The 26,304-nt window shown below is 51.5% G+C and overlaps 1 protein-coding gene across 1 annotated transcript; it reads right to left on the reverse strand.

Annotated features, from left to right (window-relative positions):
* Positions 1-1,648: 1,648 nt before the first annotated feature.
* LOC139826746 (dynein axonemal heavy chain 9-like) lies at positions 1,649-20,587 on the reverse strand. Its single transcript, XM_071803144.1, has 12 exons — positions 20,435-20,587; positions 15,955-16,151; positions 15,143-15,301; positions 13,530-13,660; positions 11,687-11,898; positions 11,260-11,391; positions 8,584-8,751; positions 6,587-6,703; positions 5,712-5,862; positions 4,619-4,732; positions 2,723-2,791; positions 1,649-1,775 (listed from the first exon to the last, which is right to left on the reverse strand). Exons 1-11 carry the CDS (start codon positions 20,585-20,587, stop codon positions 2,760-2,762), a joined length of 1,566 nt encoding a protein of 521 aa, XP_071659245.1. The 3' UTR covers positions 1,649-1,775; positions 2,723-2,759.
* Positions 20,588-26,304: the final 5,717 nt, after the last annotated feature.

The raw sequence follows: 26,304 nt of genomic DNA on the forward strand, positions 1-26,304 counted from the left end.
TGTGCAGCCTCTAAAAGCCATGATGATCTCTGGTCTTCTCAGCTATCCTCATCAATACAGTCTTTCAGCAATACTGTGCCTGCAGGAGGAGGCACAACCAAAAGCATCTTTGAGTTGTGATGGAACGGGATTGAGCGGGTTATTAAACTATAAACCCAAGTAGAAGTGAGTCCCTGCAACAAACGGAGCAGCAAGGTCTTCCAACGCAATATATCACTTCTAAGACAAAAAAAAAAAATCTTTGCTCAGTTTAGTGGCTTGTGAGAGGGAAAATGCTGCTGAAACGGCACATTTTGGCTGGGTGACAGAAATTCAGTATATTGTATGGGCAATGGCAGGGGTGAGGAGTATCTACAATACTAAAGTGACTATGTCCACAATGACAAGAAGAGGAAAGAAAGACGGAGCGCAGAAGGGTGAAGGGAGCAGTTTGAGGAGGTGGATGGAAGAGGATGGGATGGGAGGAAGGGAAAAGCAGGGGATTGAGGGAGCAGGAGGCCAAGTGAGATAGAACCAAACTCCCCTCCCTTTTATGCACTGGAATGTCTGAGACATCCCCACCATGGTGTCAAGGATGTCTTACCCTCTTTCCCTCTCCTCCATGGAAGGTGAGCTCTGGAAGATTCTTTAATGTTGAAGGGTTGCAAACACATCCTCCCTTTAGGCAAAATGAGGTGCTCCTATCTGCTCTGAAGGGCATGAAGGGGCTGCTAAGCAGGCACCTGAGGACATGAGGCAGTCCTCAGTACGGAAAGCTGAGAGCAGCGCAGAAGCACTCAGAGACTGGAGCTGAGAACATGCTCAGCACGTCACAGGCTCCAAACCCTGGCACCAGGGTGAAGGGTGGAAAACATCCCCTGGGGCCATTTGCTTCCCACCTTAGCAAGGAGATTCCAAGGAGCTGGACAAATCCTTTGTCTGAGAGCCAAGCTGGAATGAGCTCTGGAACCTCAACACTTTTCTCTAACAGCAGCAAGTCCCAGGGAAAGGGGGAAGTGTTTGATGTTTTCCCAGGCCCCTGAGATTCAGCACCTCCGCAGCAAATGGCATTTCACATTTGAGAGGCCCCAGCTCTCATCAGGCCCCAGAACCTTTGAATCCACCTCTGCACTCTGCTGGCTTGGACCCTGCCTCTGCTTTGGGCAGGGGGATGGTCAGGCCTCCCTGTGCTGGAGAGGGCAGCCCTAGGGAACAGAGACCTACTGGAAGCCTCCTGCACCACAATTAAGGAAATCCAACAGCCACAACACTGAAGTAACAAAACAAACCTTTCCTGGGATTTTTATACCCTTTCAGGAAGCTCAGATTTCAGGTAAACATAACACGAACCCACGTCTGTAGGATGATGCTCCTACGCTCCCCACACCAGCGTCAAACCAACCTGCTCTGGAGATGTTGACACCAGTTAACATCTGGCTACTCACAGACTTTCTGGCTTTAATTACAATCTGCGCTGCTTAAACTGTAATCCTGATATTTTACCAGGAGACAGAGCCCACAAAGGGGATGGTTAATTCATGTCACCCATAACAGATGCTCCAGGGACCTCAGCAGAACAGATCTAGTAGCGATCCCACCAGACTTGCCATGCACGGTGGGGCACAGCTTGGAGACGTGCCCTCCAGCAGACAGGAAAGCTAGTTCTTACCTGGGGATCAAAAGTAACTGTGATCAGTTTGGTTTCTGGATCTCGCCGGATAAGCGGTTGAGTAAGGTTGTACTGTGATTTTTCAGAGACTGTCTGGGACCAGTCTGCATAGAGCTTCTCCTGATACCTGCCGAAAAACAAACAAACAAATTAAAACATCCACCACGTAGCTGCCAAGCCCGCACACCAAGACATATAACCAAATAAAAGCCAAGTCCACTTCTGAGGGCTGAAGAACATCAAGGACTATTTAAAACCCACCCACACCACCTCCATAAAGATCTTGGCTTCAAAGACAAACACCTGAAAACCAGTGACAGCATCAAGTCAGGAAAACAAAGATCCCCCAAGTACCATTCTTAGCAGAGGATTCAAATTTGGGGACAAACATTCAAAAGCTCAGAGCAATCAGTTCAGTTTTAGCATCAAACATTAAGATATTAAGTGAGGTGCAACGAATCCCACTCCCACTTGTGGAATACACACATTACAGCCACGGTAAGTACACTGTGAATGGGCACAAGTGGATTGAGACTTCTGGTCAGCTCAGGTTTTCTACCACAGCATCTCCTACATCCAAAAGAATCTCGTTCCAACATTTCTGCTGGGCTGCACAGCCCCTGTCCCTCCCATGCAAACTCCTCATTTCAAGATATCACAGAAAGACTGTGGTGTGTAGCAAAGGATTCCTCCTCCTCTCTCATCACAAAACTCCTTCTGGCTTAGAAAGAGACATTCTCAGGCCCTGGGCTTGCAAATGTGCTGAAAGGTGGTTTAGAGAAGGAGAAGGAAATGGCCTCAAGTTGCACCAGGGGAGGTTCAGACTGGATATTAGGAAACATTTCTTCCCCAAAGGGCTGTCGGGCATTGGAACAGGCTGCGAGGGCAGTGGTGGAGTCATCATCCCTGGAGGGGTGGACAGACGTGGAGACGAGGTTCTCAGGGACACGGGGCAGTGCCAGGGTTGTGTTAATGGATGGACATGAGGGTCTCTTCCAACCAAAACAATTCTATGATTCTATAAGGTTTGGCTTTTTTTCATATAGTTACAGTCGTGCCTGAGCCACCACTTACCTGTCGAGCAGCTGGATCATTTCTTCATACTTCTCTATCACCCTTCTTCCTTCAGCAGAGTCCAAGCAGCTGGTGGCACAACAGACAAGCTCAGCGTTACATTTAGCCCTGTGAGGCTGCAGTCTCTATTTACCCCTTCCCAAAACCACCCACCACCTTGCAGGCAGAGCCTGGCTGGGGATCTTACATTCCAACCCCACCGTATCGCCCAAAACCATTTCACTGCACAAAAGCTCTCCAAGCCCCAGTGCGCCCTTTTGCGGGTGTTTGCATGGCAACTGGCAAATGAGAACCACGTCCTGGGGGAAGAACAAGGGCCCAGAGCTGCTGGAGGAACACTGGTCTCCGTAACATACTCAATGCTCCGGTGTTTGCACAGAGCAGGGCAACCTCTGCTCACCAGCCACCACTTTCTGAGGTCAAAGAGGCACAGAAAGAAGCAGAGTGTGGCTCCCGGCAGATGAAGCTCTTGGCGGTGCCCAATTCATGCCCCTCAAACCGAAGAGCAAAGGTGTCCCAGAGTGCGGGAGGCAGAGCCCTGGCCACGCTGCCAGGGCTGTACAGCCCAGGGAACAGCAGGCCAGAGGAATTCTTATCATGCTGTCTTTTCCCCACTGTTTAATCTACAGTATCCAAGTTTTCCTCAAGATGGTTGTTGATTTTGGAGGACATATTGACAAAACTTGAATTAACTTAACCAAAAGCTGGAAAAAAGGAGCGCCTGAGCAGTCACCGCTGGGCAAGTGCTGAGAAACCTGCTGGAAGTAAACAAGTCCTCTGAGCAAATCCAAGTAAATCCCAGCAAAACCACTTTTGTTTCTCCTTTTTAATCCTTTTTCCCTTTCAACAGCATCATGTCACCACCGTTGCAGAGCATGTTATTAACTACTCTAAACAGAGGACAGAAAATCAGTGTGAAATGCAGATCTGGGTCCTTCATGGTGGACAAAAATTTGCCATTTAGGTTCAAATCAGACATGATAACTTGGGCTCTGTGCTGGGAACAGCCCAAGAGTTTGTTTCATTGCACCAATGTCTTTGCTGCTGCAGAATAACTGTGCACTTAAAGACACTTAATGGCAAGATACAGTGAGAGAAGGTTACAAACATGGTACAGTGACGGTCAAGTTATTTTGGTCAAGTACATTAAAAAAGTGGATCCATTTACACAGAATCCTGACCAGCACACGTGAAGCCATTCCTGTGAGCTACCAGGTGCAGTCCCTAGAACATCCTCAGTTGTCATAAGTCCAACACTGCCTTGCTTACAGAGCTCTTAAATGTTGTCTCACGTGGTGCCAGCTGTGAGTATGAGGCCATACTTCCCTGACACCATCCGTTATAACAAGCATTTGGGTGATAAATATACCAGCATTGGTTTCTTTCCTTGATCTTGGGAGATGGCTCCTTTGTTTAACGCTGAGAAAGTTTTCTTCTGCCCAACAAAATGCTCGTCTGCTCCCCAACATGCAAACCCAGCTCCATCGATCCATCTCAGCTGAGTCCAGCCCAGCACTTCTCTGCTATTCACAGTTTGGATGATGCCAGAACCAGGACTTGCAGCTGAGGAGGTCCTGGAGAACATGCTGAGTGGGATTGCAGCAGGAAAGGTTCTGATACCTCTTTCAATTGCAACCCGGGAACTATGTCTGAAAGCTGAATAGCCCACTGTGCCTCTTAATCGCTTCAAAACAAATCCAGTTAATGAGTTTCTTAAAAAAAATAATGATCACAAGGAAGCTGAAAAGCACCAGTGCAACCACTTCACACCTCTTTGACTAAGAATTATTTCAGCTATAACCATGGGATAATGTTCACCACAGAAAGAAAATCAGATTGATTACAGAGAAGATAGCAAGGTGGTCATAAAGCAACTTAGCTGGAACAGACACGCACAGATGTGGGATGTGCCTGAAGTGATCAAACGGCACCTGGATTCGCGCTCGCAGCTCCTGCGCCCAGCGCAGCGCTCCAGCCACCGGCGGCATGTTCTTGTGCACAGGGGGGATCCTGGGGAGGGCACATTGGAACAGCATTTGACTGAACACTGCACTTGTAACCCCAAAGATGCAACAACAGAACCGCATTTGCAGAAAACTGCTCTGATTTCCCAGCTTCCTTCCTTAAATCCAACATCTGCCACACTGATGTAGGTCTGTGACCAAGGCGAGTGCCTCTGGATCTTGAATAAGGAGCTGAGATCGAACGAGAAGCCCAGACTATGTCCAAACCTGAGCTGATGTGAGGTGTCCCTTGCCTGGGACACATTCCCCGCCCCTCACAAACACTGACATAGGGATTTCTGACCAGGAGTTACTTCTGTCCGTCTTATCTAACAGCCACAGAACAATAACCACAAATTCACAGCAAATGATTCTCTCCATGATTCTCTCCAGTCCAGGACTTGTCTCGTTCCAGTATGATCTTTCTGAGGCAAGTAAATAGGTTATTGTTCAAAATGACACACTTGAATCCTCATAATCTGATAGAAATCCACCCATTCCCCCCTGTGCCAACAGTCACGGGGAATAATAAACTTGGAAAAGGCTGATTAAACCCTTGGTTACAAAGTCCCACTCGCATACTTTGCATTTTAAGCATTGTAAGGGAAACAAAATAAATTCATTCTGAGGAGCACATGAGTGGGTTTGCAGGTCCCATGGGGTGTTGGAGGCAGCACACAAACGTGGAGAGAAACCTCCTGTCACAGCCTCGCTGGGAGAAAAGCTCAGCATGTGTCTCCATTCCCAGTCACATATCATGCATACACATTTGAAAAAGGGTATTTTTACTCCTAACCAATTATTCGCTTTAATACTAAGAACAGAGCTTTCCCAGGCATTTCCATTGCCACTAGGAGCTACAGAGGCTGAAAACATCTGCAATTTGTAAAGTTTTGGGTTCCTTAGAAAAATAAATCATTTCCCCCCCAAATTAATCTCAATCAAACTCCCTGCAAAACCCATTTTACTCAGCACGTTCTACCTACCGAGCTTCAGCTCTGCCTGGATGTGCCGGGAGTAGATCAGCCTGGCGTGGTCCAGGGCCCTGCTGAACATGCTGATGAGGACGGAGTATTTGCCAGCAGCATCTGCAGCGACTACCGGTCGCTCCAAAAGGCTCCCGAACATGTCCAGCAGCTGTTGGGGTGAACACGCAGGAAAAGAAGAGGGGAAAAATTTACAACCCCGACTCCTGCAGAGAGATCAGCTGGGACCTTCCTCCCCAGCCCAGAGGCTTCAATACTGTCCGCACCGATGGGCACTTTGGAAAAAGGAAATTTGCTCCCTTTGTTACGGGGCCTCTCCGACTTTCTCTGGGGTTGGACCACATTCCAACTGTTGTTCTTCAAATGCTTCAAGATTTTCTATTTTTTTCAAAAAACTTACAAAGATAAACACTGTCACTTGCTAAAGGCTTTTCTACAAATGCTTATATTGATTTTTTTAAAAAAATACCATTTATTATTTCTGCAAGATAGATTAATTGATAAATAAACCAGCTTTGTTTCTAGAAAACCTGTTTCCAAAACTGAAACAGACCCATGTATTAATAATATTAACAAATTGATACTAACAATATCAATTCTCACCAGGAAATCCTAGAAAAAGCATGATTTCCCCCAACTTGCAGAGAGAGACACAAATATATCTCCTGGCATCCAAAAGCTTTGTGAGGGACCCACCAGCCTGAGCATCCCAAACCAAGAGCAGCCCAAAAGCTACAAGTCCCACTGTCCCACCAGCAAACACCAGCCCCATGTGCCTGTGGCTCCAGCACCGCCTGGTCTCCTCAGCGTGATTCTCACCGAGCCGGGTGCCCTGATTTCCCTTTTAGGGAAGAGCAAGGGAGCGATAAACAAACCTTGAAGGCGTGGTCCAAGTTGGAGGCGTCATCAAAAGCCTGGATGAAAATGGTGCCCAGCCGACGGTCCATGTCTTCTACTTTCTGCTGGAAACCAAAGGCATCCTGCTCAAAGTCCTGCACAAAGGCAAAACACAAGCTGTGAGGCTGCAAGATGGCACTAGGAAGGTACCTGTAACTCCTCGATCCAGAGATGCCCTCTCTTATTCACCGTGAACTAAGCCACTCCTCTGGCCAATCTTCAGCCATCGCAACGTGGCAAAGTCCTCACGAAGCTTGAGAACATTTCTGTGCTGTCCCATGGCTGAGATGTTGGCCCTTTCTCTGGGAGGGACCCTTTGGTCCTGAGGGCTTTCCACAGCCCACATGGCACTATCTTCAGCCTACAGGCAAGATGGACTATTTCCACACCCTCTCCCCCACCACTTGGCCTGAAGACCACACCATCATCCAGAAAACCCACGGATGCACCTGCTGAGTCCCAAATCCAACCTACTTTCAAGTCAAAACAAGCCTGTGGTTCCATGGTGAGCTGGTTGTGAGTGAGGCAGTTTCAAAACACTCGCACAGGTTGCCCAGAGAGGCTGTGGAGTCTCCACACTTGGACATAGGTAATCTTGGAGATATTTCACCTGACCAGTCACAGTCCTGCTCTAGCTGAGCCTGCTTTGAGCAGGGAAGGTGGACTGGGTGATCTCCAGAGGTCCTTTTCAAACTCAACAGTACTGGGTTTCTGTAATTTCCATCATCTTCTTGCACTGCTTTTCTTGCTTCAATTGTAATAAATCCTTTGAACTTCAAGAGTAACATCTATATTTGTTTTCCTACACGTAAAAGAGTCCAAATCAAAGACTGAACTTGACAGTCCGTGACAGTCCTTCTGTTCTAGCTTGGACAAAACCACTAAAAATGAGGTCATGTGTCTCTTTTCCAAAGGACAAAGTGCAAGGAAATAGCTTTTACTATTGCTACTGCTGAGCTCCAGCAGATCCAGATGCCATGTTTTAGCTAAAAAAAACGGCTCCAGCAGTGGCAGAGGGTGCAAAACTAGAGCACTGAAAGAACAAACATGACTCAGAGTCACACAAATGGCCATGGGGTCACCAAACCCAAGCCACCTCCTGCAGAGCCACTGTCACCTCTCCTCTGTGCCTGCCCTGCTGAAGGAGGGGTGCTATGGAGCAAGCAGCTTTCCAGCAAGAAACACTGGGGACGTGCCACCCCCTGCAGAGATGGACTGGGAGCTGCAGGAAGCAAAGCACGAGCCACCCATCCCCACACCAGGCAGGTCCCAGAGGGCTGGGAATATTCCTTTAATTAAAGCACTACTGATAATAAAATAGAGCATCCTTGAATTCTGAGAGCCCCAGATGCCATGTGTTCATCTAGGCAGGAGCGAACACATCCCAGAGATGATCTGAGTTGGCCCTCATCAGGCAAACTACCTTGTTTTTCCAAAACTAAGACAGAGTCTTATATTAATTTTTGCTGCAAAAGATGCTTACTTTTTTACATGTATAGCTGCCTGGACCCTATTTATATTGACTTTTTTATGAACTGTAACTAGGGCTAATTTTTTGAATAGGGTTCATATTTCAAGCATCCTGAAAAATCATGCTATAGCTTGTTTTTGGGGTAGGTCTTATTTTTGGGGAAACATGGTAAATACCAAGAGCAGGAAAGCAAAGAGATGTGGGTGTTGGTATAGCTCTTATACCTCAGCAAGCACCATGTACAGCAAAAGCTTGTGCATAACTCATGGAAATCCCAGTTTCCCAGCTGCACTGATCTAAGGTGCTGATCTAGCAAGATATGTTAGATATAGACGTGCAAGAAGTCCCAAATCTCTGCAGGAAAGGCCAGCGGCTCCCTGTTCCCTCCAGTACCAGATCAGATCATAATGAAAGGAGGAAAGAGCTGGGAAGAAGATAGCAGGAAACTGCTGCTTTGGAAACATGCACATGTTCCTGATGTTCCCGCAAACTGGTCCCACCTACCGTGTTGGTCAGGTCAAGACAGTCATAGGTTCGCTCTGAAAACACCTTGTATGCCTCCTGGAATTCCTCATACATGTCCAGGACCTGCTGGCCCAGGGTCTTCCCTTTAATCCCACTGAATTCAATTTTCTCCAGCTTCATCAAGTCCAAGGAAGTTGCCAGGAGATCCTTCAAAGTCAACGGAGGGAGACACAGGTCATGATGTTGACAAAAGAAGATGACAACAGTTGTCACGACAGAGTTGCACTTGCTGAGGGACCTTCCCAAGCACAGCGCTGGTGCTCAGGCTGGGTGGCAGGGATGGGAAGGGGGGAGCCTGATCTGCCTGTCCTGAGCATCAGTGGCTGCTCATAACACGTCCCTGCCCAGTGAGACCTGCTGCAGCCACTAGAAATACCATGACAACTGTAAAATCGCTTTTAAGTGTATTTAAAGGACAGATCCAAAGCAGGATATGAGACTCTTATATGTCATCCAGCATAGCTAAGAATCCCAATTTTATAGGTATTAACCAAGGACAGATTTCTAATATTTACAGGTACCCAAACTGTCCAAAGCTCCTGCGCAGTCAAACCTCCACGTGTCCAAGTGGGTGTTGCAGCACCTGCCCCGCTGGCCCTCTCTGCTGAGGTGGCACACGGGTCCTTCCCTTCCCTTCCCATCCTCTGCAGCCTGGCAGTGTCACCTCTTGGGAAAATGTCCCGCTCCCCCAGTGGTGGTGGCAGCACTGGGCAGCTCTGCTGCCATCCCACCTCATCTGTCTCCCTAGGTAGGGCCAAGTAAGGGCTGGTTGAACATCCATTGTCTCAGAGGACCAGGAGAAATGTGCACAGGAATGTACTGGTGGCCACTCTCTGCTTGCACTTGTCCTGGGGCCACCCGAGCAGGGCAGCAGGTTTTACCACAGACACGTAATATGAAACAGTGCAACGAACCAAAGGAAAGGGATCCTTCCCTCTTCACGTGCTCACGGGCTACCCATGCACCAGTGTAACTGCAGCTTTTATGAAAATTCGAAAACAAATGCACATATGCATTCATATTCACTTCGACACACCAGCACATCCGCTTGAACAAATACCTAGTAAGGCAAAAAAATAATGTGGAAATACCAGTTGTCCCTTGCTTTGTCTTGCAAGGTTGCTTGAAATGAAGTGATGAGGGGAAATTGAGACGGAGAGAGATGCAGCAGTTTTCCTCATTAACAGGCTGGTGTGCACTATGCTTTTAATTATTGTTTTACAGCTCACTCCGCAGGCTCTCCCTCTGACTCCAGATACTGCAGCTTCTACTGTCCCTGGAGTGTGGGACAGCCACGGAAGGAGGAAACAGACACTGGTCAAAACGCACAGTGCCCCAGCTCAAAACCTCCCCACTGGCTTTTGTCTGCAGCCCATATCCACAGTGTGCCCATGGCATCCATGGAATCCCAGCAGTCAGTGCCCCAGAGCCTTTACAGGGTCCCAGTAAACCTGTCACCAACACTGTCCTCATGATAACCTGCAGTTATTCCTGTGTCTATTTATATTCCTCTCTACACTGACCAGCATAATTTGGTTTATTTCACATCAAACCCTACTGGAAACCATCATTATGAATACTTTTAAAATAGGCACCAGCCATGACAGTTTTCAACATAGTTAATTAAGGAACACATAAAAGTATATGGCACATTTAAAGCAGTAAAACTGCAAACACCAGCAACCTGTACACTGGCCATCCAACCCTACACACTGAGAACGCAGCAACAATCAACAAAGAAATTCATTTGGGATGTGTGTGGAGAGCAGATGAATGTGTGTGGTTAGCCACGTGAGAGATAACAGGTACATGCAAGGTCTGTACAAGAGGTACATACAGTATCTGTATAAGAGGTATATACAGTGTCTGTATAACAGGTACATATGGTGTCTGTATGTCTGTGGTCTCCAGACACAGCCATGTGGTAAGGAGAGCATAGGGAGCTCCCACATTCACACTCAGACCTGCTCTCTGCAGAACATCTCCTGTGGCTCAAGGAGCCCTTGGCCACACTGGGAGCTCAGGGATGACACCCCAATGTCCCTGCCTCAGGTGACAGATCTGGCAAACAGGGACACCCCTGAGCCACAGCACCCCAGTTTGATGGACTATGAGGATGCGAAGGGACAACCTGGTGAGGAACGTGTCCCTGCTCCTCCCCAGGCCCACGTGGCACAGCCAAGGGGATCCTGCCATCTGGCCTCTCCAAGACAGGCAGGACCCAGCTCTAGGGTGTCATAGAATCATAGAACCATTTCAGTTGGAAGAGACCCTTAAGATCACTGAGTCCAACCATAACCTAAATCTGTCTCTGATGGCACCAGGAGACCTGGGAGATTACATTGCTTTATTTACAGCTGTGCAAACCACACCTCCAGTAATCCTCCTTTTCTTGCCCCAACAGGAGCAAGGAGTCCAACGGGACTCCTGAGAGCAAAAAACACACCTATCAACCTGACCAGCTTACATATGCACTGAGCAGGACATAGTAAAACACAGTCTTAGACTCGCTGTAACAGGAGACCTAACAGCAAAAGAGTGGCCCCATTCCCTGGTATCAGGTGAAGCTATAGAAAGGAAAGATGCCAGCAAGTGATCTCCTGGCTACAGAGTTCTCCTGACGGTTTGCAATGTTTTTCAAGACCAGAGTCTCACCTCCACCATCTCCAGTCTCTTCAGGAAGGTGTCCAGCCTCGCAAACACCATCGTGGAGCTGAAGTCCCACTCCCTCACTTCTTGGCCTGGTTCATAATACATGTGCAGTTTTTCCCTTCTCTCCTCAAATGCCTCTTTGAACATGTTCAGGATACCGAGCACCATTCGCACCTTGCCCAGGCTCTCCTCCATGTCCCCTTTCAGAAGGTCTTCTGGAGACAGGTACACCAGGGCCTGGAAGAGCAAAATCACACCTGAGAGGTCACTTCTGCCATCATGGAAAACAAGGACTTCTTGTGTTGAACACATTTGAACCTGTTTATTAAGTTAAATGTTGCCTAAAGAATCACTTTTCCAGGGAAGGACAATAGGAAGAAGGGGAGAGGGGACACAGGGGACTGCAAACACAGGCATCACAGCCACAGACCTGCTCAATGAGAAGGTTGCAGATCTCCTGGAGCAGCACCACTATCCGCACGGGCATGTTGTAGTGCTTGGAGGTGACCCAGATCAAACACACCACGTGGAGCAGGGGGAGCAGGAAAGGCTTCACCTCGCTGAACTCAACCCTCTCTACGTCTTCCAAGCGGCGCTTGAGGGGTGTCAGGTGCAGGTGAACGTCCTGAGCTTCAGTCAAAGCTGTGTTGAGAGACGTGAGAAGCGGTAAGAACCACCCAGCTGCGGTGTGCTGGGTTCCCAGCTAGGTGCTGGCCTCACCACATGGAAAAGTGCCTGGGAAAAGAAACTGTCCTGACAAGCACTGAGCACCCTCAGCCACCTGTGTGCTGCAGGTCACTCACTCGTGAACATCACTCACCTGCGGCAGTAACCAGAACAGAAATAAGCTGATGTGATGGCAGGGGACAGGGAGCTGGGACAGGGCTTCGTGGAGAGCCTGAGTCCACAACTGCTAAAAAGTCACACGGAATTTGCCCAACAGCACCAAAAATACAGTGCTGCCATGGCTGTGAGCCATGGCCTTGCTGTACAGCACGACAGGCTGTACAGCCTTGGCCTGAGCCCTTTTTAGCTCAGTTTTGGCTCAAGCAACTCCTTGTCCAGTGGGCAGATGACGACGGCCCCACTAGTCCTGACTGTAATAGAAAACCTGTCAACAGTAAAGCAACTGATGTCTGACTCGTCGAAAGCTTTAGCTTAGCTCTGTACAGCTGTGTGGTTTTACCCTGAAGAATTACCCCAGAGCGCAAGCATTAATAAAACCAGATCGTTGTGCAATTAAACCTGTGGACCAACAAGAAGTGACAGAAGTGCTTGAATGCATGCAAAAATAACCCCTAAGGCCCAAGACCAAGAAGAAGAGACTCCCACTATCAGCATCACCCTCCCAGCAAATCCACCAACAGCAGCCACACCAGTACAATGCCAGGGAAAGGGGCAGAGACTTAAAAGCAGGTGCACACAAATCTGAACTGCGCTGTAATGGAAATTAACAATTATAGTCCAAATTATCCAATTAGGGTTAGTATCGCTGTAGCCGGATTAAAACCAAATATTTGTTGTATTTTGATTAAACCCTTAAAGTATTAATTAGTTTAACAATGAACCCTTGGCTCCTTATATAAGGGGTGTTTCTCCAGCCCATTTAAACTGCACAATGCAGAGTGTGACACAGATCCTTAAGAGATTCAATGTTTGCACGTGAAGTGGTGAAGAACAGTGTTTTCTGCCAGCACGTGCACAGCTAACACAGTCTAGATGGTTTCATTGTGCCAGAGAGCAGCTGGGTTGGACATGGATGTCCAGCTGTGTTGGTCTGCAGGGACAGACCAGCAGGACTACACTGTTTTTCACTACAGACAGGGATTTGCAATATTTCCTTGGGCTGCGCTCAACTCCCCTAAGCAAAGCAAAGCAAGGAAATTCGGGCTGCAGTGGCCAAAGCCTGAGAAGCAGCGCTCTAACAAAGCAGTCTTAGGTACAAGATCTGTCCTCTTAGTCTGAACTCCCATTCCTGCATAATAACACCAGAGGAGCTGGTGGAAGTTGAGGTGAGTCCTGTTAGAGTAATGCAAACACTTTATTACAGCAGAATAAATTCCCAAACCCATTCACCCTGAACTTTGGCAAGAGTCTGGCTCAACAGACCAGCGATGGAGCTTGTCCCAGCCTGGAAACAAAAGCCTAGACTCAAGCACAAGCAGCCCAGTCTCAATTCACAAACTAGAAAGATTTGGCTTGAAATCAGTCACACCAGGCCATGAAGAAAGGCCAGAAGCCAGCACTGTGGTAAAGTTGCCCCAGCATCTCACCTGCCTCAACATCCATTAGCATGGTTTTGAAGGCTGGGATGTAGCTGCTCTCAACTCTCTCCAGCAGCTCCATCATGTTCCTGACCTTCCTCGTTGTCAGCTGGTTGTAAATGCATTCCAGGTCATCACACCTACAGCAACCGAGACACAGAATCACAGAATCAGTTGGTTGGAAGAGACCCTCAAGATCATCGAGTCCAACCATAACCTAACCCCTGGCACTGCCCCGTGTCCCTGAGAATGTCATCTCTGTGACTGTCCAACCCCTCCAGGAATGGTGACTCCACCACTGCCCTGGGCAGCCTGTTCCAATGCTTCACAACCCCTTCTGGGAAGAAATGTTTCCTAATATCCAACCTCAGCCTCCCCTGGCGCAACTTGAGGCCGTTTCCTCTCATCCTGGCGCTTGTTCCTGGGGAGCAGAGCCCGACCCCCCCTGGCTCCAAGCTCCTTTCAGGCAGTTCAGAGATCAGAAGGTCTCCCCTCAGCTCCTGTTCTCCAGCTGAACCCCCCAGGTCCCTCAGCCACTCCCATCACACTTGTGCTCCAGCCCCTCACCAGCTCTATTCCCTTCTCTCAACTCACTCCACTACCTCAAGGTCTTTCTTGGCCTGAGGGGCCCAAAACTGATTTGAGGTTTGGCTTCCCCAGCGCTGAGTACAGTGGGACAGTCATTGCCCTGGGCCTGCTGGCCACACTGTTCTTGATGCACACCAGGATGCTGGTGGCCATGTTACCCACCTACACTGGGCCATCAGCTGTCCCCCAACATCATCTGTTTCCCCTGGGCCTGATTCAGGGCTTCCTCCAGCTACACATGGACTGTGGAAATGGGAGAAAGCTGCATGAGGCACAGACAAACCCTACAGGACAGAAAGTGCTGAGTTCAGCATGACAGCAGCTCTGCTACTGACAGAACATCGCTGAAAAAAAGCCATCGTGTTTCTGCAGGCATTAGCAACAGCTCTCCAGCCAGCAGGGCTTTGCCCCGAGTCAGCCTGAACCAGTACAGCACAAAGGTTTTCAAAGGGCAGGAGGAAATACCACTCCCAGGCTCCTGAGCATCTAAAGCCCCTCTGGCCCTGACAGATGAACAGCAGCCAGCTGAGATGCACCATTTCCAGACAGCCCCCAGCAGGTGTCCATCAGCAATTACTCCTGTGGATGGCTCCTAGTGAACAGTGACGAAAGAGTGCCCAGAGCGGGTGTGGAGTCTCCTTCTCTGAGACATTCGAACCCGCCTGGACCCACCTGTGTGATCTGCTCTGTGACCCTGCGTGAGCAGGGCTTGGACTGGGGGATCTGCAGAGGTCCCTTCAGCCCAACCAGCCTGGGATCCTGTAAAGGGCATTTCTGAAAAAAGTCCCTTGAGGTGTAGCCCCTGTGGTGGGGCTAAGTTAAAACACAGCCAGCTGCCCAGTGACCTCCCAGGCACTTTGCAGATCATGATGATTTTCTGTGCGGGAGCAATTTTCCTTAGTTGAAGCCTACATGAACCCCAAGTGGCCTGTTCTTCTCAACTCATGGAATTAGCAGCTCCACCACCAGCACTCTCCCTCTACACAAAACCAGCACCACAGGGCACCATGCACTGGCCAGGCTGCTCTGGGTACCTGTTCTTCCAGAACTCCAGCTCCACCTTCGGGTTCGGATTGCTGCCTTGCAGGAGAGGCTCTGAAGACTCTTTCTTCAGTGCCTCCTGGATCTGGTGGCTCCAGTCTATGATGGCCGACTCCATGGCATACACCAGAGATTTATCTATCCGTTCCATGCTGTAGTAAACAGAGTACGTGATTAACTTTGTTGATGTGCATTGCTCAGTTGGATCTACTTCCAATGGCCGTGTGGGCAGCTGGATTTTACAGGGTTTCACATTTCAAAACCACAAAACAATCAAACCCCATAAGATTTTGTCACTGGTTTAATATAGGAATTACACTCTGGAGAAAATGGCTGAATGTCTGCAGCAGTGTGGGCAACAACACTGTTCATAAAGTGAATGGTGGAAATGAAGAGCCAGTCGCCACCTCTCTGCACAGCCAGTCATTGTCACATCAGATCCATTCAGGTTCAGGATCTGACCTGGAGACTCACACATCCAGCAAGATTCTCTCTCCCCATACCATTCTCCCTCAAAATATTCTACATCCCTGCAGTCATTAACTCACTTAATTCAGCAAGAAACACCACCAAGTGGGCTGGGAAGCTGAGGACAGGTCACCCCACTGCCTTGGAAGCAGTAACTTCTCACAAAATCCCACCCGCACCACGTCCTGTCTGAGGAGTGATTCATTCCACTGCACCCACACATCTCCTGGGGTTCCACAGGGGCACGCACGCAGCCCAGACACGATGACAACTTGATGTACAAACGCATCTGCTTCTCTGGACCTTCCAGAACCTGTTATTTTGGGGTGGTACTCACGATTTCTCATTTTCCAGATCAATGTCCTCAATTCCCTCTGAGCCAGCTGGGAGAGGCAGCAAGGTCTTGCCGTCTACTTGGCCAACAACTGTGAAAATGGTACTTTTGAGGTTGTGGACATGACGCACGATGTCTTGTGACACCACTTGTGGCCAGCCCTGATGGTTCTTCTTGTTCGTTAGGATGGGCACGATCACCTACAGCGGGAGTCACGGAAGACCAATGGAGAAAAAAGTGCAGCAGGAGACGGACAGGCCACCAGGCTCTGAGGTCTGTGCTTGGCCAAGCCTGGAGACCCATATTCATTGCTGTCTCAAGCAGTTCCCATGTGAAATAGAGGCAGCTGATGATGAATGGGCATCTCTACAGGCCCACTTTATACAGCAGAACACCCTTTTCCCCAAATCCAAGCAGCCAAGGAGGGTGGAAGCCAGTAGGCAAAGTGAGCAGCCCCATCCCCAGGCTCTCCCAGCCTTTCAAGCCCGCAACTGGAGATGGCCCCATGGGCTGCTGTCCCTTGCCCTCACAACTGTCCCCGGTGCTTGGTCCCCATGTCCCTGCCCATGGGCACAGCCGTCAGGCTGCCCTTTGAGCCTGCCAGGGCTGGGCTGAGCTCAGTGTGCTGCAAGGGAAGGTCTGCTGGTACCCCCTGGGATACACTGGTGGTGAGGGTCCCCCAGGTCCCAGCTGCAGCCCACCAAACAGGAGCTTTGCCTTTATCAGCACTTTTACTGACCCGGCAGCATGGGGTTGTGGGGCTGGTCGGGGTTTGCCCAGATTTGAGCTGCTTTTGGCTTGTTTGAGCTGTGACAGCAACACCGTGTCTGTCACCTATCCTGGCTGGCTCTGCACTGGGACCAGCCTGTGGCAACAGCCTAACAAAGCCAGGTTGTCCCTAGTGACAAACAACAGCCCTTTGTGTTACTGGACTCAGGGTGGGGGTAGGGGAGGGGGGGAGGTGACTAAAGGCATAAAAATAGCTGCAAATGGACATAAAATTGAAACGGAATAAAGCAGCTCAGCACCTCCATGGTGCTGTCCCAGGACGCTGAAGACTCTTTGGAACTGTGGCTGGCTCTGTAGACCCGAAGAAGACCCGACCAGCCACCTTCGTGCCCAGGGAGCCGTGGGAAGGGGGAGCACAACCCCAGGGAACACACGGGCAGGTGCTGACGAGTTCACCTTTAGCAGTTTTAGCTGCATTATTAGCAAGATGTGTCTCTATTACTTAAAGCATGTGGACTGCTAATGCCAGTGATGTTGTAACCAGGCAAATGATAGCCGTTCATTTTCTTTCTGACTGTTAAAATGATAACTGGACTCAGGATGAAGCCCCAGCCCACAGAGCAGGTGTGTTCCCTTCGGCACCGCAGGAGTGAAGCAACAAGTGGACAAGGTCACCAGCTGTGACCCCTCACCGAATAAAGACAAAGTGTGGGCAGAGGAACACACGACCCCAACCCCAGGAAATTCAAGACCTTTTTCACCTTCACGCAGACCCACCCCACCTGCCTGACCCAGCACCACCGCTGCTTTTGCCTTCAAGTGAAGCTTGAGAGGAAAATAGGATGAAAACCAGGCACAATCTGCTCCCTGCAGAAATACTGCATGTCTGCACAGGGGAGAGCAAAGCCTGCAAACACGCAGCTGGGACGCACAATCCCGGCTCCCAAAGGCATTCAGAAAACAGGATTTAACAGGATCTGCCAAAGTGTTCCTACCCCACCATCTACCCATAGCAGACGGTGCTTGCAATGCTATTGGCCAGCCGTGATGCAAAACCACTGTTTGTGCAGACTTCGCAAGACCACGGGGCTCATCAAAACAAAAGCTCCCCGTATAAATAATGTGTTTTCTCACATAACCAGGATAACCAGTCTGGCAGCCTGCTCTTGGGAATCCAATCTATCAGTCACCATCTTAATATACCAAACATCATGATCAGAGCTTCTCAAATCCAGCAGCTCCTCTGCTTTCCCATTACAGCCTCATTCCTGAGACTTCTCCAGGTGAGGAGCCATCAGGAATAAACCGAAACAACATTGTCTAGTTCAGGCTAATAACACAGCAAAGCAAAAGCACTCGAACCTCTTGACGATCTCTTTAAGAAAACATCAGCCCACCTGAGATAACCCGACACTGAGCTACAGGAGGCTCCTGAACATCACAAAACACTTTTTCACTATGAGAGTAATCGAGCACTGGCCCAGGTTGCTCAAAGAGGTTGTGAAGTCTCCATCCTTAGAGATAATGAAGAGCTACCTGGACATGGCCCTGGGCAACTGGCTCTGGATGGCCCTGCTTGAGCAGGGGTTTGGAGTAGGTGACCTGCAGATGTCCCCTCCAGCACCTGTGGGTACATCAGTCCCACAAGGACCCCACTGATAGACAGAGCTGATGTGGATCAGCATTCAGGTGGTTTATATGAGTTCTAAAGCCGTCCATGGTACTGCAAAGGGCAGAGTTAAGGGTACAAGTGCATCAGCAGAGAAGGGAGGGAGGCCAAGGAGCCTGTCTGTAGGAGGGGACACCTTCCCCGCTGCCATGTGCGAGGGGCACCCGGTACTCATGGGTGCCAGGGCTCCCTCTGCACCTCCGGGGCTGCCCAGGCCTCACAGGATCCCAGCCTGGTTAGGTTGAAGGGATCTCTGCAGATCCCCCAGTCCAAGCCCTGCTCACGCAGGGTCCCAGAGCAGATCACACAGGTGGGTCCAGGCGGGTTTCAATGTCTCAGAGAAGGAGACTCCACACCCGCCCTGGGCAGCCTGGGCCAGGCTCTGCCATCTCCCAGCAAACAAATTTCTCCTCATGTTGAGCCTGCCCCCGTGGCCCCTCATCCTCACCTCCTCCACGAGGGCGGCAAAGTGCCGCAGGGCATCGGCGGGCAGGTCCCCGCAGAGCAGCTCCCCGGGGCCGGCGCCGGGGGCCCGCAGGAAGAACAGCCCCTTGCGGCGGGCGGCGGGGGGCGGCGGGGGCGGCCCCAGCTCCAGCTCCCCGGCCGGGCCCCGCCAGAGCAGCAGCGCCGGCCCCGCCGGCCCCGCCAGGAAGCTCCGCAGCAGCGGCCCCGCCGCCTCCCCGCCTGCCCAGCGCTCCCAGCGCTCCGCCGGCACCCCCAGCCCCCGCGCCGCGCACCGGCACAGCCGCTCGGCGCCAGGCACCGGCTCCACCGCCTGCTCCATCCGGCCGGCACCGGCGGGTGTTTGCGGGGAAGAGCCGCGTTGCCCGGGGGAAGGGACACTGCGAGGAGCCGGGGGCGGGCCGGGGCGGGACCCAGCTCGCCTGGGAGACGCAGCTGCCCCGGGCAACCACGGCTATCAACACAAGCTGGGGATGGAGGGCCTGAGAGCAGCCCTGCGAAGGACTTGGGGGTGCTGGGGGATGCTCCCTCTGGGGGGGGTCTGGATACCACTGGATCCACCTGGGCACCCCCAAAGTGGCTTTTTAGCACTTATTTTTCTCCTGAAAAAGCAAACACAGTGGGGCTTTCTCCCATCCTGCCCCATGGAACCCCACTCAGACCACACCAGTGCTTGGTTGCCCATCACCATTTATTGCAGCTGCTGCCTGCTCAGCGCCCAGGGCAGTGGGACCGGGCCCGAGACCCCCATCCTGCCCGGCTGTCAGGGAGTGATTCACTGCGGGGGGTGGAAACTGGGGATCCCGTACCCCTATATATATGCTAAACCAAATTATTCGGTTGCAAGCAGTGGTTGAAATAATAAGCAACCAGACGGCTGAGGCACCGAATCTCATAGCGAGACAATTGTCTCAGACCAGAGCTGCAGTGTACCAAAATCAGGGAGCGTGAGATTGGCTTTTAGCTGAAGAGAGGGGGGCGTCTGTGGGAAACTGAATACTTCGGAGTGTTGTTTGGAAAGAGATAACGATGGGGAAGCCATAATGAAAATAGCAGAGGAGATAAAACGCGTTGCACATGTACCAGTACAGAAGTGGAATTCTGTACTTACTAGCCATTGGTGGGGTAACTTATTTGGGGGAGCCTGGTGGAAGAAAATAGGCTTCATGATAGTATGTGCATTTCTGGGTTTACTGTTTGTGCCACGTACGACCCCGTGCTTTGTTCAGTTAATACATTCAGCAGTCCAAGTCCTCCCCACCCCCCGCCAGCGAGTTCGCCTCCCCCCCGGGAAGCCGGGGCGTCCCTGCCGGCTCCGTGCCCGGGGCGGACGGGGGTGGACGGCGGGGGGGGGTGGACGGGGGCGGGGGGGGCACGCGGGCGTCCCGCGGTTTCTCAGCCCCGCTGTCGGAGGCCTAACCCCCTCACCTGCCCGTGCTGCCGCCTCCCGCGCTTCTTCCTCGGTGGCTCGCTCGCTCGGTCCCTCGGCCCGCTGCCCGCCCCGGCCGCGGGCTGAAGAAGAAACCGACCCCGCCAGCGGCTTTGCCTCCCCCCGGGGAGGCATAGAGACACCGCGTCCCCGTCCCCGTCTCCCCGTCCCGGCCCGCCTGCCTCCCTGCCTACCCGCGCGCGGGGTTCCTCGGCCGATCGGCAAGACGCTCCCGCGCTGGCCTCCCCGCGACCGCCCGCCCGACGGGCTTGACTCCGAGCGACTGACCGTTGGGCACCTGGCGGGGGGCAGGGGGCCGGTTGCCGGGCGGCGGGGAGAGCGCGCATGCGCGGCGCGCGCAGTTGCCGACCCCCTCCGGCCCTTCCCGCGGGTGGGCCGGAGGGGGCGGGGGGCAAGGCGAGGGCGGGAGAGACCGCGCTTTGGGGTGCGGGCGGGGGGGGGTGTTTGTGCTCGCCGTGCAGTCTGAGCCGGAACACGAAGTGAAATTATACGGCGGCGGCAGATGCGGGTGGGGGGCACGACGACACCACCACGACCCCGCCGCCCCTGCCGAAATAAACCCCCACCAAAAAAAAAAAAACCACCGCCACGAAACCCGCATCCCCACGCCACGCGCGAGCCCCGAAACTCCAGACACGGACTCGCCGAGCGTGTGCACGGATCGCGAGGGTCGAAAAGCTCGACTCGTAGAGTCGCGTACACTGTCCCGCAGCCACCCGCGAGAGGCTCGCTCGGTCGCGTCCAGCTCCTGTCCCTGCGTAGGACCAACCGCCCCGCCGTTCCGGTTCAGTCCTTGCCCGCCGGTCCCACTTACTTAGACTAAGCCTAAAATGCACAGATCTCTCCATAAGGATGGGTTTTATACTCTACTTCCACAATCTGCTGGCAGTACAAAAGAATAAGCGGCAGATCTACTTAGGCTGAGTCACGGTGGTTTTGTGCAGAAGGATATGGAACAAAGGGAGAAAGCAAAGGGAGCAGGACAAAGGGAGGGAAGAGGAAAAACTAGTGCTGAGCTGCAGGACTGAAATGGAGGAGGTTTTGCACTTTCTTATGATACAGTTGTATAGGTGGCTTCAAGCCTAGACAACACGATTTCACGTTTTTCTTCTGGAGTTATGCATTTGCTGTTCTTTCTTTCTTCTTGTTCTTCTAGCAGGATCATTTTATCTGAGCATGGCAGTGGCCCTAAAGGCACTTGCTTTGATAGAGCTGTCCAATAAGGTGTTGAACAAGTCCTCGCAGACACGGAATGATGTAGCATGCTATAGAAATCAGTGCTTCTGTTACTTCGATTAAAGAAGTAATTTCTCTCAATATTCCAAACCAAGATTCTAACAATCCCATGAGTGGACTATCTACACCTGAATTCTCAGCCAATTCTTCTGCTGAAGCTGTGGTTAGACATATATCACCTTTTTCTGCCAACATCGTATCTGGGACCATGTTATTTTCCCATGCCATTCTACTAGTAGCATCTAATTGCTTGGTGATTCATTTAACTGCTTGTCTAGTATAACTTATAAATAAATGTTATTTATCCCGTCTACATTCTTGTTTGTAGTTACCTACCAAAACAAAAAGGACTCAGAACCCGCAGCTAACTTGACTTCTTGCTTTGTGTTCCTTGGGGACTCCTCTGGGGACCCCAATCTAATTGAAATAAACCCTGTCATCAGAGGAAAGCCCTCAACTCCTTTTTCTGTTGCCCTGATGGATCACAGTGTTCAAATGCCAGGGTAAAAGGAATTTCCAATTGTACGACGTCACAGGTACCTTCCCAGTGGGGGATAAAATGGAATGAAGTGTCATCTTCCCACAGTACCACCAAAGATCCACTCAAGAAGCATTTGAGGACATATGAGGACCAACTTCCCGTGTCTCTGCACACCTACTCATGTTCCTAGGAACTTGGTATCATTCCTGCCGCGTCGTGAGAGACAGGCAGTATGATTTCCAATTATTCCTGAAAATGCCAGGGGAATTTTGATATTTTCCCCTGCAAAGCTGGAAACAGGAGGGAGAGAGTATGACACGACTTATTTCTCCATGCCGTAGAGTCTTGGCATAAGGCTAAGACGCACTCCATCCCCTGTCAATCTTCGCTCCACCCCAGAGGGAAGGGTACCACTTGGGCCACAGGCCTTCCTGCTGCACAGGCATAGCAATTGCTCGTTTAGGCTTTGCACCATATATTTGATCCATTCTACCCAGGCATTTGTACCTCCATATATTTTGAACCTTCCCAGGGCATCTTTTCTACTAATGTCTATTTGTGATCCATAAACCCCACTTACTGAATCATCTGCTCTCTGCCTTGCAATTAGCAAAGGGTTGCACTGCAGAGACTCACATCCTGGGAGAGACTGTCCTTTAGATAGGGTCATTTTTCTTTGCAACTCTATAACCGTTCATTGCTCACTGTCCATCCCCTAAACTCTGTGCTCCAAATAACACTGTACCAGGAGGGGCAATGAGAGCACAGCCGGCGGCCTTCCCCGGCCCCAACCACCGCCTGCCCGCCCCAGTCCGCCGCAGCGAGCCCGGCCGCCCATCCCCGCCCAGAGTTCCTCCCCACCCCCCGCCCCGGCCTTTCGCCAGCGAGTTCGCCTCCCCCCCGGGAAGCCGGGGCGTCCCTGCCGGCTCCGTGCCCGGGGTGGACGGGGGTGGACGGGGGTGGACGGCGGGGGGGGGTGGGCGGGGGGGGTGGGCACGCGGGCGTCCCGCGGTTTCTCAGCCCCGCTGTCGGAGGCCTAACCCCCTCACCTGCCCGTGCTGCCGCCTCCCGCGCTTCTTCCTCGGTGGCTCGCTCGCTCGGTCCCTCGGCCCGCTGCCCGCCCCGGCCGCGGGCTGAAGAAGAAACCGACCCCGCCAGCGGCTTTGCCTCCCCCCGGGGAGGCATAGAGACACCGCGTCCCCGTCCCCGTCTCCCCGTCCCGGCCCGCCTGCCTCCCTGCCTACCCGCGCGCGGGGTTCCTCGGCCGATCGGCAAGACGCTCCCGCGCTGGCCTCCCCGCGACCGCCCGCCCGACGGGCTTGACTCCGAGCGACTGACCGTTGGGCACCTGGCGGGGGGCAGGGGGCCGGTTGCCGGGGAGAGCGCGCATGCGCGGCGCGCGCAGTTGCCGACCCCCTCCGGCCCTTCCCGCGGGTGGGCCGGAGGGGGCGGGGGGCAAGGCGAGGGCGGGAGAGACCGCGCTTTGGGGTGCGGGCGGGGGGGGGGTGTTTGTGCTCGCCGTGCAGTCTGAGCCGGAACACGAAGTGAAATTATACGGCGGCGGCGGCGGCAGGTGCGGGTGGGGGGCACGACGACACCACCACGACCCCGCCGCCCCTGCCGAAATAAACCCCCACCAAAAAAAAAAACACCGCCACGAAACCCGCATCCCCACGCCACGCGCGAGCCCCGAAACTCCAGACACGGACTCGCCGAGCGTGTGCACGGATCGCGAGGGTCGAAAAGCTCGACTCGTAGAGTCGCGTACACTGTCCCGCAGCGGTCTGGTCCGGTTCGGTTCGGTTCGGTTCAGTTCAGGCCTTTCCCGCCAGTCCGGTGCAGTCCGGTTCAGTTCAGTCCTTTCCCGCTGGTCCGGTGCGGTCCGGTCCGGTTCAGTCCTTGCCCGCCGGTCCCGCTTACTTAGAGTAAGCCTAAAATGCACAGATCTCTCCATAAGGATGGGTTTTATACTCTACTTCCACAATCTGCTGGCAGTACAAAAGAATAAGCGGCAGATCTACTTAGGCTGAGTCACGGTGCTTTGCTCCTAAGACCATGCATACCATGGGAATATTTCAGCTGCATGTCCCACCCCAACCCCAGAGAGCAAGAGCTCCAGGAACAGGTGAAGAAACAGGGAAGGACACTGCAGTGCTTCTGAGAAATAAAGCAAGGACAGAAAGGCAGACGGGCATGCTGTGGAACCTTCTCCTTACCCGACTGTGCTGCTGCCACTCATGAAATGACACTGTAGAGCAAGTACTTTTAGCACCTTTTTTGTGTACCACGTTCCAGGAACCCTTCCCCTGGAGGTCCAGCTGCTGAGGTGGAGACTCAGGACCTGGACCCCATGGCTTCGGGGCAGAGGCTCTGATGGAGAGGAGAGGAGATCAGGGGTTGCACTGGGAAATGTGTCTGCACTGCAGGGGATGTGAGAGAGGTTCCTAAATCCCATCCCCAGCATTTCTGGTAGCAGTTAACTCTTCCTGCCCATGTCTGTGCTCCTGCAGCTGTGTCTCTGTCCCTGGGTCTGCTCCCTGTCCGTGTCACAGACCCCGTCCCACCCGCTGTGTGCTCAGCTCTGTCCTGCTCACACCGCCTGGCACTGCCCAGGTGTTGCTTTATCCATGCGAGCCACGGAACCTGACACACCAATATGATGTTCACAGAGTTCGCTTTATTGTCGGACCGGGCTGGCTTTATAGCAAAGCTGCCCTGTCCACGCGCCTTACAACAACGTGATTGGTTGTAACTCGTGCTATACAATAACATGCTAGGCTGCATGTACTGTCCACGCGCTCTGCACGCATGTGTCCGGCGATTGCTCACTCATTATTACCTTCTAATGGTGCTCCTTTAGTCTCTTTTGTCTCTGGCTTCACCTCTCAGCCAGGCTGGCGACAACCCCATCCCCCTGGGGCGGGGGGGGCTCTGCCACTACATCTCCCCCTCTTTTATTTAATATTAACAATACGCCATATCATGCTTTAAATACAGTGTGAAATACAGGGTAAGAACATTAAGGCTAATACAATTACAATTAACAAGAACAAACCTGTTTTCAATATTCCTTTTAACCAAACAAGGCATTCACCCCAAAAAACCCAGTATCTTCTGTTATTTTCTTGTTCTGCAAATCTTCTATCTTTTTAACTTTTAAGTTCAAACAACACATACAATCAAACTCTTCATAACTGTGAACATGTCCAATAACAAAAAATTAATTGCTGCTCTGGTATTCTCAACATTGGCTACATTCATTGCTTAAAGCGATAACATGTCTGAGGTTAAGGGTTGTCATCACTGCAATCGGTTTCTTCTCTGTTAGCTGGCCAAGGTCTCACCCACTTTGCTGGGATCCATGAATTTTTGTGGTTACCTGTAGAAACACAAGCATATCCCCTTCCCCAGGTTATTAGTGACATAGGACCTTCCCATTGTTGTGTTGTCGGATTAAACACACTGACCTTAGGCACATTTTCGGAAAAATCTTTGACATTTTTGATTTGGTGCATAACAACCGGTTCCATTTCAGTTTCACTTTTAGGATTAAGCCAGTTCAGCACATACAATGCCTTCATCAATACCTCTTCTGGGCTCACACCAATTCCCCCTTGTTTTTTCAAAACAGACAAGAGATTTTTAATGCACGGTGTGCACGCTCAATAATTGCTTGGCCAGTAGAATTATAAGGGACTCCAAACAGGTGCTGTACCTTCCACTGGGTGAGGAAGGCTGCAAGTCTGTCAGAGTGGTATGCAGGACCATTATCTGTTTTGATTTGTGTAGGGACACCCATGACAGCAAAAGCTTGTAGTAAATGACGTTTTACTGCCTTTGCATTTGCTGAGGTCAAGGCTGTAGCCCACAGCAGTCCTGAACAGGTATCTATGGAGACATGAATGTACTTTTGTCTGCCAAATGGTGCAAATTCAGTAATATCAGTTTGCCATAACTGACCTGGCTGCAAGCCCCGAGGATTTACTCCCTTTTGTTGGAGAGGGACTATGCGGGCACAATCAGGACAAGCTGCGATAATGGCTCGAGCTTGTTCCTTTGTAATTGTAAACTGCTTTCGGAGTGCTGCTGAGGATTGATGAAAGAATTCGTGAGCTTGTCTGGCTTGTTCAAAAGGGGATATATCTGCTACTGCCACAAGTTTGTCTATGGTGCTGTTTCCCTCTACTAGACCACCTGGTATGTTAGTATGGCTTTTTATATGCATGATAAATACTGGTGCTGTCCTATAATCTAATACGTTCCACAAATCTAACAATGCTTCAAACAATAAGGAATTGGAAACTCGCTGCAAAAGTGCTCTATGTA

This window comes from Patagioenas fasciata, unplaced genomic scaffold (genome assembly GCF_037038585.1).
Source record: "Patagioenas fasciata isolate bPatFas1 unplaced genomic scaffold, bPatFas1.hap1 Unplaced_14, whole genome shotgun sequence".
NCBI lineage: Eukaryota > Metazoa > Chordata > Aves > Columbiformes > Columbidae > Patagioenas > Patagioenas fasciata.